The sequence below is a fragment of the Ranitomeya variabilis genome, chromosome 3 (assembly GCF_051348905.1).
Source record: "Ranitomeya variabilis isolate aRanVar5 chromosome 3, aRanVar5.hap1, whole genome shotgun sequence".
NCBI classification, from domain to species: Eukaryota; Metazoa; Chordata; class Amphibia; order Anura; family Dendrobatidae; genus Ranitomeya; species Ranitomeya variabilis.
In genome coordinates this window covers 775,482,415-775,505,315 of record NC_135234.1, presented here as the reverse complement: position 1 = coordinate 775,505,315, position 22,901 = coordinate 775,482,415, and the positions used below count along the sequence as shown (strand labels likewise).

The window sequence follows — 22,901 nt, the reverse complement described above, 5'->3', positions numbered from 1 at the left end:
AATCCTCTCCTTTGTGATACTGACTGCTGAGCTGTGTATCTAATCCTCTCCTGTGTGATAGTGACTGCTGAGCCGTGTATCTAATCCTATCCTGTGTGATACTGACTGCTGAGCCGTGTATCTAATCCTATCCTGTGTGATACTGTCTGCTGAGCCGTGTATCTAATCCTCTCCTGTGTGATACTGACTGCTGAGCCGTGTATCTAATCCTCTCCTGTGTGATACTGACTGCTGAGCCATGTATCTAATCCTCTCCTGTGTGATACTGACTGCTGAGCCGTGTATCTAATCCTCTGCTGTGTGATACTGACTGCTGAGCTGTGTATCTAATCCTCTCCTGTGTGATACTGACTACTGAGCTGTGTATCTAATCCTATCCTGTGTGATACTGACTGCTGAGCCGTGTATCTAATCCTCTCCTGTGTGATACTGACTGCTGAGCTGTGTATCTAATCCTATCCTGTGTGATACTGACTGCTGAGTCGTGTATCTAATCCTATCCTGTGTGATACTGACTGCTGAGCCGTGTATCTAATCCTCTCCTGTGTGATACTGACTGCTGAGCCGTGTATCTAATCCTCTCCTGTGTGATACTGACTGCTGAGCTCTGTATCTAATCCTATCCTGTGTGATACTGACTGCTGAGCTCTGTATCTAATCCTACCCTGTGTGATACTGTCTGCTGAGCCGTGTATCTAATCCTCTCCTGTGTGATACTGACTGCTGAGCCGTGTATCTAATCCTATCCTGTGTGATACTGTCTGCTGAGCCGTGTATCTAATCCTCTCCTGTGTGATACTGACTGCTGAGCCGTGTATCTAATCCTATCCTGTGTGATACTGTCTGCTGAGCCGTGTATCTAATCCTCTCCTGTGTGATACTGACTGCTGAGCTGGGTATCTAATCCTCTCCTGTGTGATACTGACTGCTGAGCTGTGTATCTAGTCCTCTCCTGTGTGATACTGACTGCTGAGCCGTGTATCTAATCCTCTCCTGTGTGATACTGTCTGCTGAGCTGTGTATCTAATCTCATCCTGTGTGATACTGACTGCTGAGCCGTGTATCTAATCCTCTCCTGTGTGATTCTGACTGTTGAGCCGTGTATCTAATCCTCTCCTGTGTGATACTGACTGCTGAGCCGTGTATCTAATCCTCTCCTGTGTGATACTGTCTGCTGAGCTGTGTATCTAATCTTATCCTGTGTGATACTGTCTGCTGAGCCGTGTATCTAATCTTATCCTGTGTGATACTGTCTGCTGAGCTGTGTATCTAATCCTCTCCTGTGTGATACTGACTGCTGAGCTGTGTATCTAATCTTATCCTGTGTGATACTGACTGCTGAGCCGTGTATCTAATCCTCTCCTGTGTGATACTGTCTGCTGAGCTGTGTATCTAATCCTATCCTGTGTGATACTGTCTGCTGAGCCGTGTATCTAATCCTCTCCTGTGTGATACTGACTGCTGAGCTGTGTATCTAATCCTATCCTGTGTGATACTGTCTGCTGAGCCGTGTATCTAATCTTATCCTGTGTGATACTGTCTGCTGAGCTGTGTATCTAATCCTCTCCTGTGTGATACTGACTGCTGAGCTGTGTATCTAATCTTATCCTGTGTGATACTGACTGCTGAGCTGTGTATCTAATCCTCTCCTGTGTGATACTGACTGCTGAGCCGTGTATCTAATCCTCTCCTGTGTGATACTGTCTGCTGAGCTGTGTATCTAATCCTATCCTGTGTGATACTGACTGCTGAGCTGTGTATCTAATCCTCTCCTGTGTGATACTGACTGCTGAGCTGTGTATCTAATCCTATCCTGTGTGATACTGTCTGCTGAGCCGTGTATCTAATCCTCTCCTGTGTGATACTGACTGCTGAGCCGTGTATCTAATCCTCTCCTGTGTGATACTGACTGCTGAGCTGTGTATCTAATCCTATCCTGTGTGATACTGTCTGCTGAGCCGTGTATCTAATCCTCTCCTGTGTGATACTGACTGCTGAGCCGTGTATCTAATCCTATCCTGTGTGATACTGACTGCTGAGCTGTGTATCTAATCCTATCCTGTGTGATACTGTCTGCTGAGCCGTGTATCTAATCCTCTCCTGTGTGATACTGACTGCTGAGCCGTGTATCTAATCCTCTCCTGTGTGATACTGTCTGCTGAGCTGTGTATCTAATCCTCTCCTGTGTGATACTGACTGCTGAGCTGTGTATCTAATCTTATCCTGTGTGATACTGACTGCTGAGCTGTGTATCTAATCCTCTCCTGTGTGATACTGACTGCTGAGCCGTGTATCTAATCCTCTCCTGTGTGATACTGTCTGCTGAGCTGTGTATCTAATCCTATCCTGTGTGATACTGACTGCTGAGCTGTGTATCTAATCCTCTCGTGTGTGATACTGACTGCTGAGCTGTGTATCTAATCCTATCCTGTGTGATACTGTCTGCTGAGCCGTGTATCTAATCCTCTCCTGTGTGATACTGACTGCTGAGCCGTGTATCTAATCCTCTCCTGTGTGATACTGACTGCTGAGCTGTGTATCTAATCCTATCCTGTGTGATACTGTCTGCTGAGCCGTGTATCTAATCCTCTCCTGTGTGATACTGACTGCTGAGCCGTGTATCTAATCCTATCCTGTGTGATACTGACTGCTGAGCTGTGTATCTAATCCTATCCTGTGTGATACTGTCTGCTGAGCCGTGTATCTAATCCTCTCCTGTGTGATACTGACTGCTGAGCCGTGTATCTAATCCTCTCCTGTGTGATACTGACTGCTGAGCCGTGTATCTAATCCTCTCCTGTGTGATACTGACTGCTGAGCTGTGTATCTAATCCTATCCTGTGTGATACTGTCTGCTGAGCCGTGTATCTAATCCTCTCCTGTGTGATACTGACTGCTGAGCCGTGTATCTAATCCTATCCTGTGTGATACTGACTGCTGAGCTGTGTATCTAATCCTATCCTGTGTGATACTGTCTGCTGAGCCGTGTATCTAATCCTCTCCTGTGTGATACTGTCTGCTGAGCCGTGTATCTAATCCTCTCCTGTGTGATACTGTCTGCTGAGCTGTGTATCTAATCCTCTCCTGTGTGATACTGTCTGCTGAGCTGTGTATCTAATCCTCGCCTGTGTGATACTGACTGCTGAGCCGTGTATCTAATCCTACCCTGTGTGATACTGACTGCTGAGCTGTGTATCTAATCCTATCCTGTGTGATACTGACTGCTGAGCCATGTATCTAATCCTCTCCTGTGTGATACTGACTGCTGAGCCGTGTATCTAATCCTCTCCTGTGTGATACTGACTGCTGAGCCATGTATCTAATCCTATCCTGTGTGATACTGACTGCTGAGCCGTGCATCTAATCCTCTCCTGTGTGATACTGACTGCTGAGCCGTGTATCTAATCCTATCCTGTGTGATACTGACTGCTGAGCCGTGTATCTAATCCTATCCTGTGTGATACTTACTGCTGAGCCGTGTATCTAATCCTATCCTGTGTGATACTGACTGCTGAGCCGTGTATCTAATCCTCTCCTGTGTGATACTGACTGCTGAGCCGTGTATCTAATCCTCTCCTGTGTGATACTGATTAGGAGTGTAGCCCTTTTTCAGCATCGCCCGTACAGTCACACGTGGGGGAGGGTCGGGGTTTCCTATGATGACGTGTCCCCGCGGTGCTCCTATAAGTCACCGTCACCGCTGCTGTCAGTCACTGTCATGCAGCTGCCGATGGGGAGGACGGAGCGCGGCTCAGCACAAGGTGAGACGTCTGGACTTAGCTCTCGCTGTAGTGGCTGCTGTTGACTGTAGGAGGCGCCATTGCTGTTAGCTGTAAAGAAGGCTACAGAAACTGAACAACAAAAATCATGGAAATCCGTCGCTGCTGGAACAGAATCGTTTTTTGTTGTTTGTTTTATTTGTTGTTGCCGTTTTGAGCCTCAGCTGCTGTTATCGGTCAGTCTGGAGCTGGAGTCCCATAGACAAACCATAGGGTTCAGTGCGATCTGCGACCTCGCACCGACCACCATGGACAGCAACAAACGAGGCGGCTGGGGGTAGTCTGTTCTAATGATTGAAAATCGGCTTCTGCCTCTTTATATTGCACAGACTTGTCTTATATTCTCCATTCACATCCAAAGCTGCACTCAAATCTCTCTGGTGGTCCTAGGAAACAGACTGCAGTTCATTCACACTTTGCCTTACAACCTAGCAGAACAGATGACATGGAGTTACCAGCAGAATTATGAATGCAGCTCTGGAGTGTCAGACATTAATGAAGGTCCTATCACTCTGCTGAGCTGGGGTTTTACTAATTAGCTTCATAAGCGACATTTCCTTCATGCATTGTCATTGGAGGCATCTAGTGATGTCTGGGCACAGAGAGAAGCTAAAGAGGCTACTGCACAGGTCCTAATATGATGCGAGGTCCACTGAATGTTTCCCTCTGTTACAGGTCTGGAGAGGATTCTTGGCTCGTCTCTATTCTCTACACTTCTGCTCTACACTTTAATCAACATGACAGTAGGTAAGAATCACCTGAAAGCTCCAAAGTGTAAGCTCCATTATACTGTGACCTGCAACATACAGACACCCACGAAAGAGATTTACAGAGATCCCTGTATACAGAGATACAGGATAAAGTCCTGTCTGCAGTCACCACTAGGGGGAGCTCCCTGTATACAGAGATACATGATGAGATCCTGTCTGCAGCCACCACTAGGGGGAGCTCCCTGTATACAGAGATACATGATAAGATCCTGTCTGCAGTCACCACTAGGGGGAGCTCCCTGTATACAGAGATATATGATAAGATCCTGTCTGCAGTCACCACTAGGGGGAGCTCCCTGTATACAGAGATACATGATAAGATCCTGTCTGCAGCCACCACTAGGGGGAGCTCCCTGTATACAGAGATACATGATAAGATCCTGCCTGCAGCCACCACTAGGGGGAGCTCCCTGTATACAGAGATACATGATAATATCCTGTCTGCAGTCACCACTAGGGGGAGCTCCCTGTATACAGAGATACATGATGAGATCCTGTCTGCAGCCACCACTAGGGGGAGCTCCCTGTATACAGAGATACATGATAAGATCCTGCCTGCAGCCACCACTAGGGGGAGCTCCCTGTATACAGATACGTGATAAGATCCTGTCTGCAGTCACCACTAGGGGGAGCTCCCTGTATACAGAGATACATGATGAGATCCTGTCTGCGGCCACCACTAGGGGGAGCTCCCTGTATACAGAGATACATGATGAGATCCTGTCTGCGGCCACCACTAGGGGGAGCTCCCTGTATACAGAGATACATGATAAGATCCTGTCTGCAGTCACCACTAGGGGGAGCTCCCTGTATACAGAGATACATGATAAGATCCTGTCTGCAGTCACCACTAGGGGGAGCTCCCTGTATACAGAGATACATGATAAGATCCTGTCTGCAGTCACCACTAGGGGGAGCTCCCTGTATACAGAGATACATGATAAGATCCTGTCTGCAGTCACCACTAGGGGGAGCTCCCTGTATACAGAGATACATGATAAGATCCTGTCTGCAGTCACCACTAGGGGGAGCTCCCTGTATACAGAGATACATGATAAGATCCTGTCTGCAGCCACCACTAGGGGGAGCTCCCTGTATACAGAGATACATGATAAGATCCTGTCTGCAGCCACCACTAGGGGGAGCTCCCTGTATACAGAGATACATGATAAGATCCTGTCTGCAGCCACCACTAGGGGGAGCTCCCTGTATCTCTATACATGATAAGATCCTGTCTGCAGTCACCACTAGGGTGAGCTCCCTGTATACAGAGATACATGATAAGATCCTGTCTGCAGTCACCACTAGGGGGAGCTCCCTGTATACAGAGATACATGATAAGATCCTGTCTGCAGCCACCACTAGGGGGAGCTCCCTGTATACAGAGATACATGATAAGATCCTGTCTGCAGTCACCACTAGGGGGAGCTCCCTGTATACAGAGATATGTGATAAGATCCTGTCTGCAGCCACCACTAGGGGGAGCTCCCTGTATACAGAGATACATGATAAGATCCTGTCTACAGTCACCACTAGGGGGAGCTCCCTGTATACAGAGATACATGATAAGATCCTGTCTGCAGTCACCACTAGGGGGAGCTCCCTGTATACAGAGATACATGATAAGATCCTGTCTGCAGCCACCACTAGGGGGAGCTCCCTGTATACAGAGATACATGATAAGATCCTGTCTGCAGTCACCACTAGGGGGAGCTCCCTGTATACAGAGATACATGATAAGATCCTGTCTGCAGCCACCACTAGGGGGAGCTCCCTGTATACAGAGATACATGATAAGATCCTGTCTACAGTCACCACTAGGGGGAGCTCCCTGTATACAGAGATACATGATAAGATCCTGTCTGCAGCCACCACTAGGGGGAGCTCCCTGTATACAGAGATACATGATAAGATCCTGTCTGCAGCCACCACTAGGGGGAGCTCCCTGTATACAGAGATACATGATAAGATTCTGTCTGCAGCCACCAGTAGGGGGAGCTCCCTGTATACAGATATACATGATAAGATCCTGTCTGCAGCCACCACTAGGGGGAGCTCCCTGTATACTGAGATACATGATAAGATCCTGTCTGCAGCCACCACTAGGGGGAGCTCCCTGTATACAGAGATACATGATAAGATCCTGTCTGCAGCCACCACTAGGGGGAGCTCCCTGTATACAGAGATACATGATAAGAACCTGTCTGCAGCCACCACTAGGGGGAGCTCCCTGTATACAGAGATACATGATAAGATCCTGTCTGCAGCCACCACTAGGGGGAGCTCCCTGTATACAGAGATACATGATAAGACCCTGTCTGCAGCCACCACTAGGGGGAGCTCCCTGTATACAGAGATACATAAGATCCTGTCTGCAGTCACCACTAGGGGGAGCTCCCTGTATACAGAGATACATGATAAGATCCTGTCTGCAGTCACCACTAGGGGGAGCTCCCTGTATACAGAGATACATGATAAGGTCCTGTCTGCAGCCACCACTAGGGGGAGCTCCCTGTATACAGAGATACATGATAAGATCCTGTCTGCAGTCACCACTAGGTGGAGCTCCCCGTATACAGAGATACATGATAAGATCCTGTCTGCAGCCACCACTAGGGGAAGCTCCCTGTATACAAAGATACATGATAAGATCCTGTCGGCAGCCACCACTAGGGGGAGCTCCCTGTATACAGAGATACATGATAAGATCCTGTCTGCAGCCACCACTAGGGGGAGCTCCCTGTATACAGAGATACATGATAAGGTCCTGTCTGCAGCCACCACTAGGGGGAGCTCCCTGTATACAGAGATACATGATAAGATCCTGTCTGCAGCCACCACTAGGGGGAGCTCCCTGTTTGCAGGCCACACTAATGCTGGTCTTGTATTATAAGGTGTGGGGTGATATATATGGTATACAGGTATATAATCACTATATCACATGTAGGTGCACTTTGCTTTTGTAATTTCCTCTCATTTATTGCAGCTTCTCCAAAGATTCTGCACCCGGCAGACAACACAGTCATCACCAAGGATGGTACGTGCTTCCATTAGATCAGACGGCGCCCCCCGTGGTCACACTGCTTACTGCTTGTATAATAATATTTGTGAGATTAATATTTATTCGCCAGAGGGTGAATTTCTATCTCCTTCCACGTTATGTTTCCGGTCCCTGGCATCGCCGCGCCTGTAAAGGCCAATTTACCAAAATATCAAATTATTCACCCAAATAACAAACACAATCAGGAGGGAAAAAGTTTAGAGTTTTTTTTCTGCTGCGGCTCCTACAAAAAAAATAATAAAAGAAAAAAGAAAACGAGCAAAACTCTGAATCTGCTCCAAACTGATGTGATCGAAACCTCAGCGCAATAGAAAAATAGAACCGTTTGTGTCTCACAAAATGGCGACAGAATAACATCTTTCTGTTTTTTTTTTATAATTTTTTATTTTTTTTAAAACTATTTAAATGTTAGAAGAATCCCGTCCACGTTTGGGGTCTCGGTGTTAGAGGATCACGTGACTCCACACAATGGACACCGAGAAACATCCACCGGGGGAATCCCGAGTTTTTCCCATTTCGATGGAGTTTTTTCTTGTATTCTGCAGTTAAATTAATGATCTCACTCAGAACTACAACTCGTCCGGCAAACGACGACGGCGCAGAAAACACAAGAAAAGCGAGGACTCCGGAAATAAAGAACAAAAAAACCCACAAAAGAGCAAAATTAAAAACCCACCCAATCACGAAGGGGTTGGAAAGTAAGTGATGGGGTCTCCGCCGTCACATATAACTTCCTGTGACGCTCCGGCCACGGTGCTGACGACCCCGCACTCCGGCATCGGATATTTCCGCAGATCTGGCTCTCCGGGATTCCTTTCCACCGGATATTTCCTTGTAACTTTCCGATAATTCAGCACTGAGGACAGAGAACAGTAACAACATAAGTGTAGAAAAGTAATCACGTATGTCAGACTAATCCTGCATATTACTCCAGAGCTGAACTCCTAATTCTGCTTCGTTTGGTTTAGAAACTATTCGTCCACATGTTGTGTTGTCTCTGGAGCTGTCGCTCGCTCCATTCTTGCGCTCACCATTTATTCTACTGTCTCCAGGAAAAAGTCTTCAAATCCTGTGCAGCGCGCAGACGAAGTACACGAGGTTCTACAATATCTACTGGCTGGTGAATAAAACGTTTGTGGAGGACGCCTACCCCGATGGGCGAGTGACCGAGCAGAGCGGAGCGTAAGTGACTACTCAGTGACCAAGGGGCAAGGAAGCAATACATATCATAATGATCTGTTCTCCAGAGCTGCACTCTGTAATCAGCTCATAAAGGAGGTAACTCAGGATCAGTATGTACACAGTGATTGCACCAGCAGAATAGTGAGTGCAGCTCTGGGGTATAATACAGGAGGTAACTCAGGATCAGTAATGTAATGTATGTACACAATGACTGCACCAGCAGAATAGTGAGTGCAGCTCTGGGGTATAATACAGGATGTAACTCAGGATCAGTAATGTAATGTATGTACACAGTGACTGCACCAGCAGAATAGTGAGTGCAGCTCTGGGGTATAATACAGGATGTAACTCAGGATCAGTAATGTAATGTATGTACACAGTGACTGCACCAGCAGAATAGTGAGTGCAGCTCTGGGGTATAATACAAGATGTAACTCAGGATCAGTAATGTATGTACACAGTGACTGCACCAGCAGAATAGTGAGTGCAGCTCTGGAGTATAATACAGGATGTAACTCAGGATCAGTAATGTAATGTATGTACACAGTGACTGCACCAGCAGAATAGTGAGTGCAGCTCTGGGGTATAATACAAGATGTAACTCAGGATCAGTAATGTATGTACACAGTGACTGCACCAGCAGAATAGTGAGTGCAGCTCTGGGGTATAATACAGGAGGTAACTCAGGATCGGTAATGTAATGTATGTACACAGTGACTGCTCCAGCAGAATAGTGAGTGCAGCTCTGGGGTATAATACAGGAGGTAACTCAGGATCGGTAATGTAATGTATGTACACAGTGACTGCTCCAGCAGAATAGTAAGTGCAGCTCTGGGGTATAATACAGTATGTAACTCAGGATCAGTAATGTAATGTATGTACACAGTGACTGCACCAGCAGAACAGTGAGTGCAGCTCTGGGGTATAATACAGGATGTAACTCAGGATCAGTAATGTAATGTATGTACACAGTGACTGCACCAGCAGAATAGTGAGTGCAGCTCTGGGGTATAATACAGGATGTAACTCAGGATCAGTAATGTAATGTATGTACACAGTGACTGCACCAGCAGAATAGTGAGTGCAGCTCTGGGGTATAATACAGGAGGTAACTCAGGATCAGTAATGTAATGTATGTACACAGTGACTGCTCGAGCAGAATAGTAAGTGCAGCTCTGGGGTATAATACAGTATGTAACTCAGGATCAGTAATGTAATGTATGTACACAGTGACTGCACCAGCAGAATAGTGAGTGCAGCTCTGGAGTATAATACAGGATGTAACTCAGGATCAGTAATGTAATGTATGTACACAGTGACTGCACCAGCAGAACAGTGAGTGCAGCTCTGGGGTATAATACAGGATGTAACTCAGGATCAGTAATGTAATGTATGTACACAGTGACTGCACCAGCAGAATAGTGAGTGCAGCTCTGGGGTATAATACAGGATGTAACTCAGGATCAGTAATGTAATGTATGTACGCAGTGACTGCACCAGCAGAATAGTGAGTGCAGCTCTGGGGTATAATACAGGAGGTAACTCAGGATCAGTAATGTAATGTATGTACACAGTGACTGCACCAGCAGAATAGTGAGTGCAGCTCTGGGGTATAATACAGGATGTAACTCAGGATCAGTAATGTAATGTATGTACGCAGTGACTGCACCAGCAAAATAGTGAGTGCAGCTCTGGGGTATAATACAGGATGTAACTCAGGATCAGTAATGTAATGTATGTACACAGTGACTGCACCAGCAGAATAGTGAGTGCAGCTCTGGGGTATAATACAGGAGGTAACTCAGGATCAGTAATGTAATGTATGTACACAGTAACTGCACCAGCAGAATAGTGAGTGCAGCTCTAGGGTATAATACAGGAGGTAACTGTGTGTCGGTGCAGTGTATGGACCTTTGTATCCTGACGGTGGCGCTGTGTTTTGCAGAGCATTAGCAGTAAACATGACTGTGAAACAAACATTGAACTTCACATCGTTGCAGCCTGAGGACTTCAGGACGACGTTCACTTGTTTGGTTGTGGATCCGTCGGGAACGGACATGAGACACTTTTCTCTCTTTCCGGAGAACGACGGAGACATCAGACTAATAGTAATAAGAGATGATGAGGAACCAAAACAGGAGAGATGATGAGAGCAGCAGCGACCGTCCAATGTCAGCTCTGCAGGACGGGGAGAGGCGATGCAGACGGTGACTACAAACGGTGCGTTCACACTAAGCGGCCAATCCAAAGCAACAATCAAGAAATCATCAAAGACCGGGAGCAGAGAACGGACGATCAGGGAGCAGCGAACATATAATGTACAGAGAGGTCAATAAACACTACAACCCCCATTATCCACTCACTGAGCGAGAGACCCTGCTGTGTATACTGGGGAGTCAGAGGCGTAGCTAAGGGTTCAGCTCAGGGGGGGCGAACCATCTGAGTGGGCCCCTAACCCTTGATTACAACTATGGTGGCACACTTTAATCATGGTTATAGGGGGAACCTCAGCAGATGATCCTGCTGTAATCAAAAATGTATAATGGCCCCCGCATTGGCCCCCACGTTGTATCTCCCTTGGATTCAGGTCTCTGTCCCTTTCTGTGGGCTGCAAATTGCAGAAAATAAAAACAACCAGTAAGTGCATGTAGAGTCCATCATATGGGAATAGGTCCCTGAATGAATCCAGGTAACCCTAAAAGGAATACTCTTGTCTGGACAAGACCCAAAAGAGGTGAACGGAAAGAAAGAGGAAAGCAGAAGAAAGGGGGAGGTAAAATATCACACAATGAAAGAATAAAGTGCGCCCCCCCGGATGTCATCTCTTCTTTTTTTCCCTTCTCCCCATTTGCGGGCCATGTTATTCAGACTGAGTATACATATGCATCTATATGTGATTGTGATTATCTATACTCACCTACTGGCTGTTCCCATTTTTATTCTATTTGGCTTTTCATCATATATATTTATACTCAACTTTATGGGGATTTTTATTGTTTATAAAAATAGCATTTTCATGTTTGTTACCTTGTATTTACTGATATGAGATTACACACACTGGACTGATAGGACCCTGACCCCAGCTACAGGACCACATTACAAGAGATAGAGAGAGACTGAGAGATAGACTGAGAGACAGAGAGAGCGAGACTGAGAGAGACAGAGAGCGATACCGAGACAAAGAGACAGAGAGACTGACAGAGAGACTGAGAGAGACAGAGAGAGACAGAGAGCGAGACAGAGACTAACAGAGACAGAGAGAGAGACTGACACAGAGACTGAGAACAAGGCTGAGAGAGCAAGACAGAGAGAGAGCGAGACTGAGACAAACTGAGAGAGAGTGAGACAGAGACTGAGAGAGAGAGAGACTGCCAGAGACTGAGAGAGACAGAGACTGAGAGAGACAGAGAGAGACTGACACAGAGACAGAGACTCAGAGAGAGACTGAGACAGAAAGACACAGAGAGCGAGACTGAGACTAACAGAGACAGAGAGAGAGACTGACACAGAGACTGAGATCGAGACTGAGAGAGCAAGACAGAGAGAGAGCGAGACTGAGACAAACTGAGAGAGAGTGAGACAGAGACTGAGAGAGAGAGAGACTGCCAGAGACTGAGAGAGACAGAGACTGAGAGAGACAGAGAGAGACTGACACAGAGACAGAGACTCAGAGAGAGACTGAGACAGAAAGACACAGAGAGCGAGACTGAGACTAACAGAGACAGAGAGAGAGACTGACACAGAGACTGAGATCGAGACTGAGAGAGCAAGGCAGAGAGAGAGCGAGACTGAAGAGAGAGACTGACAGAGAGACAGAGATTGAGAGAGACAGAGAGACAGACAGAGAGAGACAGAGAGACTGACAGAGACTGAGAGCGAGACAGAGAGAGAGCGAGACAGAGAGCGAGACAGAGAGAGAGCGAGATTGAGAGAGAGAGACTAAGACAGAGACAAACTGAGAGTGAGACAAAGACTGAGCCAGAGAGAGACTGACAGAGACTGAGAGAGAGACAGAGACTGAGAGACAAACAGAGAGAGAGCGAGACAAAGACTGAAACAGAGAGAGACTGCCAGAGAGTGACAGAGAGAGACTGACAGAGACAGAGACTGACAGAGAGACAGAGACTGAGAGAGTGATTGACCCTGAGAGACTGAGAGAGAGCGAGACAGAGAGTAAGCAAGACAGACAGAGAGAGCGAGAGAGCGAGACTGAGAGCGAGACAGAGTGAGCGAGATAGAGAGTGAGTGAGACAGACAGAGAGTGAGCGAGACAGAGAGAGACAGAGAGTGAGAGAGAGCGAGACTGAGCGAGACAGAGTGAGCGAGACAGAGAGAGACAGACTGACAGAGAGCGAGACAGACTGAGAGAGAGCGAGACAGAGAGCGAGACAGAGTGAGCGAGATAAAGAGTGAGCGAGACAGAGAGAGACAGAGAGCGAGAGAGAGCGAGACTGAGAGCGAGACAGAGTGAGCGAGACAGAGAGCGAGACAGACTGACAGAGAGCGAGACAGACTGACAGAGAGCGAGACAGACTGAGAGAGAGCGAGACAGAGAGCGAGACAGAGACAGAGAGCGAACGAGACAGAGACAGACAGAGAGCGAGACTGAGCGAGAGACAGAGAGCGAGACAGAGAGCAAGCGAGACAGACAGCGAGATTGAGAGAGCGAGACAGAGAGAGAGACTGAGAGACTGACAGAGACAGAGCAAAACGGATGCAAGAAACCTCAGGGACATGTCAGGAGGGGAGCAGTGTCCTGCCTCTTCCTCACTACACAGTGCAGTCACCTCCAGCCCCTGCAGCCTGAGCTCCTACGTCGTCCTGTCTCCTGTCCTGCTCCTGTATGCAGGGCTCAGGGAGGGAAGAAGCAGCGTCCTGAAGTCTCTTCAGCAGACACCACACAGCCGGCAATGTGTGTGCATCTGCAGTATGCTGGAGGCAGCAGGTACAGTGCCGGCACCCAGCGTCCCCGGGTACATGCTCCTCTACAGGACAGACCGCAGCAGAGCAGGGAGATTCTGTCCCTGCTCTACTGCAGAGCTCAACTATATTGGCGTGCAAGTAGGCTAATATAGTTAAGGGTAGCGTAGCTCCAGGTGGGCCCCTCTGAGCTCGGGCCCGGGGAGACAGCACCCTCTGCCCCCCTGGTAGCTACGCTACTGTGGGGAGTGTTATATAGATAATGACTACAGGGTGATATAAGAGGAGCGGTGATATCACATCTTATTACAGTACAGGGGGATATAAGAGGAGCGGTGATATCACATCTTATTACAGTAAAGGGGATATAAGAGGAGCGGTGATATCACATCTTATTACAGTACAGGGTGATATAAGAGGAGCGGTGGTATCACATCTTATTACAGTACAGGAGGATATAAGAGGAGAGGTGATATCACATCTTATTACAGTACAGGGTGATATAAGAGGAGCGGTGATATCACATCTTATTACAGTACAGGGGGATATAAGAGGAGCGGTGATATCACATCTTATTACAGTACAGGGTGATATAAGAGGAGCGGTGATATCACATCTTATTACAGTACAGGGGGATATAAGAGGAGCGGTGATATCACATCTTATTACAGTACAGGGGATATAAGAGGAGCGGTGATATCACATCTTATTACAGTACAGGGGGATATAAGAGGAGCGGTGATATCACATCTTATTACAGTACAGGGTGATATAAGAGGAGCGGTGATATCACATCTTATTACAGTACAGGGGGATATAAGAGGAGCGGTGATATCACATCTTATTACAGTACAGGGGGATATAAGAGGAGCGGTGATATCACATCTTATTACAGTAAAGGTGATATAAGAGGAGCGGTGATATCACATCTTATTACAGTACAGGAGGATATAAGAGGAGAGGTGATATCACATCTTATTACAGTACAGGGGGATATAAGAGGAGCGGTGATATCACATCTTATTACAGTACAGGGGGATATAAGAGGAGCGGTGATATCACATCTTATTACAGTACAGGGGGATATAAGAGGAGCGGTGATATCACATCTTATTACAGTACAGGGGGATATAAGAGGAGCGGTGATATCACATCTTATTACAGTACAGGGGGATATAAGAGGAGCGGTGATATCACATCTTATTACAGTACAGGGGGATATAAGAGGAGCGGTGATATCACATCTTATTACAGTACAGGGTGATATAAGAGGAGCGGTGATATCACATCTTATTACAGTACAGGGGGATATAAGAGGAGCGGTGATCACATCTTATTACAGTACAGGGGATATAAGAGGAGCGGTGATATCACATCTTATTACAGTACAGGGGGATATAAGAGGAGTGGTGATATCACATCTTATTACAGTACAGGGAGATATAAGAGGAGCGGTGATATCACATCTTATTACAGTACAGGGGGATATAAGAGGAGAGGTGATATCACATCTTATTACAGTACAGGGTGATATCAGAGGAGCGGTGATATCACATCTTATTACAGTACAGGGGATATAAGAGGAGCGGTGATATCACATCTTATTACAGTACAGGGTGATATCAGAGGAGCGGTGATCACATCTTATTACAGTACAGGGGATATAAGAGGAGCGGAGATATCACATCTTATTACAGTACAGGGAGATATAAGAGGAGCGGTGATATCACATCTTATTACAGTACAGGGTGATATAAGAGGAGCGGTGATATCACATCTTATTACAGTACAGGGGGATATAAGAGGAGCGGTGATATCACATCTTATTACACTACAGGGTGATATAAGAGGAGCGGTGATATCACATCTTATTACAGTACAGGGGATATAAGAGGAGCGGTGATATCACATCTTATTACAGTACAGGGGAATATAAGAGGAGCGGTGATATCACATCTTATTACACTACAGGGGGATATAAGAGGAGCGGTGATATCACATCTTATTACAGTACAGGGGATATAAGAGGAGCGGTGATATCACATCTTATTACAGTACAGGGGGATATAAGAGGAGCGGTGATATCACATCTTATTACAGTACAGGGGGATATAAGAGGAGCGGTGATATCACATCTTATTACAGTAAAGGTGATATAAGAGGAGCGGTGATATCACATCTTATTACAGTAAAGGTGATATAAGAGGAGCGGTGATATCACATCTTATTACAGTAAAGGTGATATAAGAGGAGCGGTGACATCACATCTTATTACAGTACAGGAGGATATAAGAGGAGCGGTGATATCACATCTTATTACAGTACAGGGGGATATAAGAGGAGCGGTGACATCACATCTGATTACAGTACAGGGGGATATAAGAGGAGCGGTGATATCACATCTTATTACAGTACAGGGGGATATAAGAGGAGCGGTGATATCACATCTTATTACAGTACAGGGGGATATAAGAGGAGCGGTGATATCACATCTTATTACAGTACAGGGTGATATCAGAGGAGCGGTGATATCACATCTTATTACAGTACAGGGGGATATAAGAGGAGCGGTGATATCACATCTTATTACAGTACAGGGAGATATAAGAGGAGCGGTGATATCACATCTTATTACAGTACAGGGAGATATAAGAGGAGCGGTGATATCACATCTTATTACAGTACAGGGAGATATAAGAGGAGCGGTGATATCACATCTTATTACAGTACAGGGTGATATAAGAGGAGCGGTGATATCACATCTTATTACAGTACAGGGAGATATAAGAGGAGCGGTGATATCACATCTTATTACAGTACAGGGAGATATAAGAGGAGCGGTGATATCACATCTTATTACAGTACAGGGTGATATAAGAGGAGCGGTGATATCACATCTTATTACAGTACAGGGACATATAAGAGGAGCGGTGATATCACATCTTATTACAGTACAGGGGGATATAAGAGGAGCGGTGATATCACATCTTATTACAGTACAGGGTGATATAAGAGGAGCGGTGATATCACATCTTATTACAGTACAGGGGGATATAAGAGGAGCGGTGATATCACATCTTATTACAGTAAAGGTGATATAAGAGGAGCGGTGATATCACATCTTATTACAGTAAAGGTGATATAAGAGGAGCGGTGATATCACATCTTATTACAGTAAAGGTGATATAAGAGGAGCGCTGACATCACATCTTATTACAGTACAGGAGGATATAAGAGGAGCGGTGATATCACATCTTATTACAGTACAGGGGGATATAAGAGGAGCGGTGACATCACATCTGATTACAGTACAGGGGGATATAAGAGGAGCGGTGATATCACATCTTATTACAGTACAGGGGGATATAAGAGGAGCGGTGATCACATCTTATTACAGTACAGGGGATATAAGAGGAGCGGTGATATCACATCTTATTACAGTACAGGGGGATATAAGAGGAGCGGTGATATCACATCTTATTATAGTACAGGGAGATATAAGAGGAGCGGTGATATCACATCTTATTACAGTACAGGGGGATATAAGAGGAGCGGTGATATCACATCTTATTACAGTACAGGGTGATATCAGAGGAGCGGTGATATCACATCTTATTACAGTACAGGGAGATATAAGAGGAGCGGTGATATCACATCTTATTACAGTACAGGGAGATATAAGAGGAGCGGTGATATCACATCTTATTACAGTACAGGGTGATATAAGAGGAGCGGTGATATCACATCTTATTACAGTACAGGGGGATATAAGAGGAGCGGTGATATCACATCTTATTACAGTACAGGGAGATATAAGAGGAGCGGTGATATCACATCTTATTACAGTACAGGGACATATAAGAGGAGCGGTGATATCACATCTTATTACAGTAAAGGTGATATAAGAGGAGCGGTGATATCACATCTTATTACAGTAAAGATGATATAAGAGGAGCGGTGACATCACATCTTATTACAGTACAGGAGGATATAAGAGGAGCGGTGATATCACATCTTATTACAGTACAGGGGGATATAAGAGGAGCGGTGACATCACATCTGATTACAGTACAGGGGGATATAAGAGGAGCGGTGATATCACATCTTATTACAGTACAGGGGGATATAAGAGGAGCGGTGATATCACATCTTATTACAGTACAGGGGGATATAAGAGGAGCGGTGATATCACATCTTATTACAGTACAGGGTGATATAAGAGGAGCGGTGATATCACATCTTATTACAGTACAGGGGGATATAAGAGGAGCGGTGAAATCACATCTTATTACAGTACAGGGTGATATAAGAGGAGCGGTGATATCACATCTTATAACAGTACAGGAGGATATAAGAGGAGCGGTGATATCACATCTTATTACAGTACAGGGGGATATAAGAGGAGCGGTGATATCACATCTTATTACAGTACAGGGGATATAAGAGGAGCGGTGATATCACATCTTATTACAGTACAGGATGATAGAAGAGGAGCGGTGATATCACATCTTATTACAGTACAGGGGGATATAAGAGGAGCGGTGATATCACACCTTATTACAGTACAGGTGATATAAGAGGAGCGGTGATATCACATCTTATTACAGTACAGGGGGATATAAGAGGAGCGGTGATATCACATCTTATTACAGTACAGGGTGATATAAGAGGAGCGGTGATATCACATCTTATTACAGTAAAGGTGATATAAGAGGAGCGGTGATATCACATCTTATTACAGTAAAGGTGATATAAGAGGAGCGGTGATATCACATCTTATTACAGTACAGGAGGATATAAGAGGAGCGGTGATATCACATCTTATTACAGTACAGGGGGATATAAGAGGAGCGGTGATATCATATCTTATTACAGTAAAGGGGATATAAGAGGAGCGGTGATATCACATCTTATTACAGTACAGGGGGATATAAGAGGAGCGGTGATATCACATCTTATTACAGTAAAGGTGATATAAGAGGAGCGGTGATATCACATCTTATTACAGTACAGGGTGATATAAGAGGAGCGGTGATATCACATCTTATTACAGTACAGGAGGATATAAGAGGAGCGGTGATATCACATCTGATTACAGTACAGGGGGATATAAGAGGAGCGGTGATATCACATCTTATTACAGTACACTGATATAAGAGGAGCGGTGATATCACATCTTATTACAGTACAGGGGGATATAAGAGGAGCGGTGATATCACATCTTATTACAGTACAGGGGGATATAAGAGGAGCGGTGATATCACATCTTATTACAGTACAGGGTGATATAAGAGGAGCGGTGATATCACATCTTATTACAGTAAAGGTGATATAAGAGGAGCGGTGATATCACATCTTATTACAGTAAAGGTGATATAAGAGGAGCGGTGATATCACATCTTATTACAGTACAGGAGGATATAAGAGGAGCGGTGATATCACATCTTATTACAGTACAGGGGGATATAAGAGGAGCGGTGATATCATATCTTATTACAGTAAAGGGGATATAAGAGGAGCGGTGATATCACATCTTATTACAGTACAGGGGGATATAAGAGGAGCGGTGATATCACATCTTATTACAGTAAAGGTGATATAAGAGGAGCGGTGATATCACATCTTATTACAGTACAGGGTGATATAAGAGGAGCGGTGATATCACATCTTATTACAGTACAGGAGGATATAAGAGGAGCGGTGATATCACATCTGATTACAGTACAGGGGGATATAAGAGGAGCGGTGATATCACATCTTATTACAGTACACTGATATAAGAGGAGCGGTGATATCACATCTTATTACAGTACAGGGGGATATAAGAGGAGCGGTGATATCACATCTTATTACAGTAAAGGTGATATAAGAGGAGCGGTGATATCACATCTTATTACAGTACAGGGGGATATAAGAGGAGCGGTGATCACATCTTATTACAGTACAGGGGATATAAGAGGAGCGGTGATATCACATCTTATTACAGTACAGGGAGATATAAGAGGAGCGGTGATATCACATCTTATTACAGTACAGGGTGATATAAGAGGAGCGGTGATATCACATCTTATTACAGTACAGGGGGATATAAGAGGAGCGGTGATATCACATCTTATTACAGTACAGGGGGATATAAGAGGAGCGGTGATATCACATCTTATTACAGTACAGGGGATATAAGAGGAGCGGTGATATCACATCTTATTACAGTACAGGGGGATATAAGAGGAGCGGTGATATCACATCTTATTACAGAACAGGGGGATATAAGAGGAGCGGTGATATCACATCTTATTACAGTACAGGGAAATATAAGAGGAGCGGTGATATCACATCTTATTACAGTACAGGGGGATATAAGAGGAGCGGTGATATCACATCTTATTACAGTACAGGGGGATATAAGAGGAGCGGTGATATCACATCTTATTACAGTACAGGGAGATATAAGAGGAGCGGTGATATCACATCTTATTACAGTACAGGGAGATATAAGAGGAGCGGTGATATCACATCTTATTACAGTACAGGATGATATAAGAGGAGCGGTGATATCACATCTTATTACAGTACAGGGACATATAAGAGGAGCGGTGATATCACATCTTATTACAGTACAGGTGATATAAGAGGAGCGGTGATATCACATCTTATTACAGTACAGGGGGATATAAGAGGAGCGGTGATATCACATCTTATTACAGTACAGGGTGATATAAGAGGAGCGGTGATATCACATCTTATTACAGTACAGGGGGATATAAGAGGAGCGGTGATATCACATCTTATTACAGTAAAGGTGATATAAGAGGAGCGGTGATATCACATCTTATTACAGTAAAGGTGATAAAAGAGGAGCGGTGATATCACATCTTATTACAGTAAAGGTGATATAAGAGGAGCGGTGACATCACATCTTATTACAGTACAGGAGGATATAAGAGGAGCGGTGATATCACATCTTATTACAGTACGGGGGATATAAGAGGAGCGGTGACATCACATCTGATTACAGTAAAGGTGATATAAGAGGAGCGGTGATATCACATCTTATTACAGTACAGGGGGATATAAGAGGAGCGGTGACATCACATCTGATTACAGTACAGGGGGATATAAGAGGAGCGGTGATATCACATCTTATTACAGTACAGGGGGATATCAGAGGAGCGGTGATATCACATCTTATTACAGTACAGGGGGATATAAGAGGAGCGGTGATATCACATCTTATTACAGTACAGGGTGATATCAGAGGAGCGGTGATATCACATCTTATTACAGTACAGGGAGATATAAGAGGAGCGGTGATATCACATCTTATTACAGTACAGGGAGATATAAGAGGAGCGGTGATATCACATCTTATTACAGTACAGGGAGATATAAGAGGAGCGGTGATATCACATCTTATTACAGTACAGGGTGATATAAGAGGAGCGGTGATATCACATCTTATTACAGTACAGGGGGATATAAGAGGAGCGGTGATATCACATCTTATTACAGTAAAGGTGATATAAGAGGAGCGGTGACATCACATCTTATTACAGTACAGGGAGATATAAGAGGAGCGGTGATATCACATCTTATTACAGTACAGGGAGATATAAGAGGAGCGGTGATATCACATCTTATTACAGTACAGGGTGATATAAGAGGAGCGGTGATATCACATCTTATTACAGTACAGGGGGATATAAGAGGAGCGGTGATATCACATCTTATTACAGTACAGGGGGATATAAGAGGAGCGGTGATATCACATCTTATTACAGTACAGGGGGATATAAGAGGAGCGGTGATATCACATCTTATTACAGTATAGGGGGATATAAGAGGAGCGGTGATATCACATCTTATTACAGTACAGGGGATATAAGAGGAGCGGTGATATCACATCTTATTACAGTACAGGGGGATATAAGAGGAGCGGTGATATCACATCTTATTACAGTACAGGGTGATATAAGAGGAGCGGTGATATCACATCTTATTACAGTACAGGGGGATATAAGAGGAGCGGTGATATCACATCTTATTACAGTAAAGGTGATATAAGAGGAGCGGTGATATCACATCTTATTACAGTAAAGGTGATATAAGAGGAGCGGTGATATCACATCTTATTACAGTAAAGGTGATATAAGAGGAGCGGTGATATCACATCTTATTACAGTACAGGGGGATATAAGAGGAGCGGTGACATCACATCTGATTACAGTACAGGGGGATATAAGAGGAGCGGTGATATCACATCTTATTACAGTACAGGGGGATATAAGAGGAGCGGTGATATCACATCTTATTACAGTACAGGGGGATATAAGAGGAGCGGTGATATCACATCTTATTACAGTACAGGGGGATATAAGAGGAGCGGTGATATCACATCTTATTACAGTACAGGGGGATATAAGAGGAGCGGTGATATCACATCTTATTACAGTACAGGAGGATATAAGAGGAGCGGTGATATCACATCTTATTACAGTACAGGGGGATATAAGAGGAGCGGTGATATCACATCTTATTACAGTACAGGGGATATAAGAGGAGCGGTGATATCACATCTTATTACAGTACAGGGGGATATAAGAGGAGCGGTGATATCACATCTTATTACAGTACAGGAGGATATAAGAGGAGCGGTGATATCACATCTTATTACAGTACAGGGGATATAAGAGGAGCGGTGATATCACATCTTATTACAGTACAGGAGGATATAAGAGGAGCGGTGATATCACATCTTATTACAGTATAGGGGGATATAAGAGGAGCGGTGATATCACATCTTATTACAGTACAGGGTGATATAAGAGGAGCGGTGATATCACATTTTATTACAGTACAGGGGGATATAAGAGGAGCGGTGATATCACATCTTATTACAGTACAGGGTGATATAAGAGGAGCGGTGATATCACATCTTATTACAGTACAGGGTGATATAAGAGGAGCGGTGATATCACATCTTATTACAGTACTGGGGGATATAAGAGGAGCGGTGATATCACATCTTATTACAGTACAGGGTGATATAAGAGGAGCGGTGATATCACATTTTATTACAGTACAGGGGGATATAAGAGGAGCGGTGATATCACATCTTATTACAGTACAGGGGGATATAAGAGGAGCGGTGATATCACATCTGATTACAGTACAGGGGGATATAAGAGGAGC

General features: G+C 44.9%; 1 protein-coding gene across 1 annotated transcript; it reads left to right on the top strand.

The window, feature by feature from the left end:
* Positions 1–3,718: 3,718 nt before the first annotated feature.
* IL18BP (interleukin 18 binding protein) lies at positions 3,719–11,813 on the top strand. Its single transcript, XM_077299895.1, has 5 exons — positions 3,719–3,761; positions 4,455–4,526; positions 7,536–7,586; positions 8,663–8,792; positions 10,738–11,813. The coding sequence occupies exons 1-5, from the start codon at positions 3,719–3,721 to the stop codon at positions 10,937–10,939; spliced, it is 498 nt and encodes a 165-aa protein (XP_077156010.1). The 3' UTR covers positions 10,940–11,813.
* Positions 11,814–22,901: the final 11,088 nt, after the last annotated feature.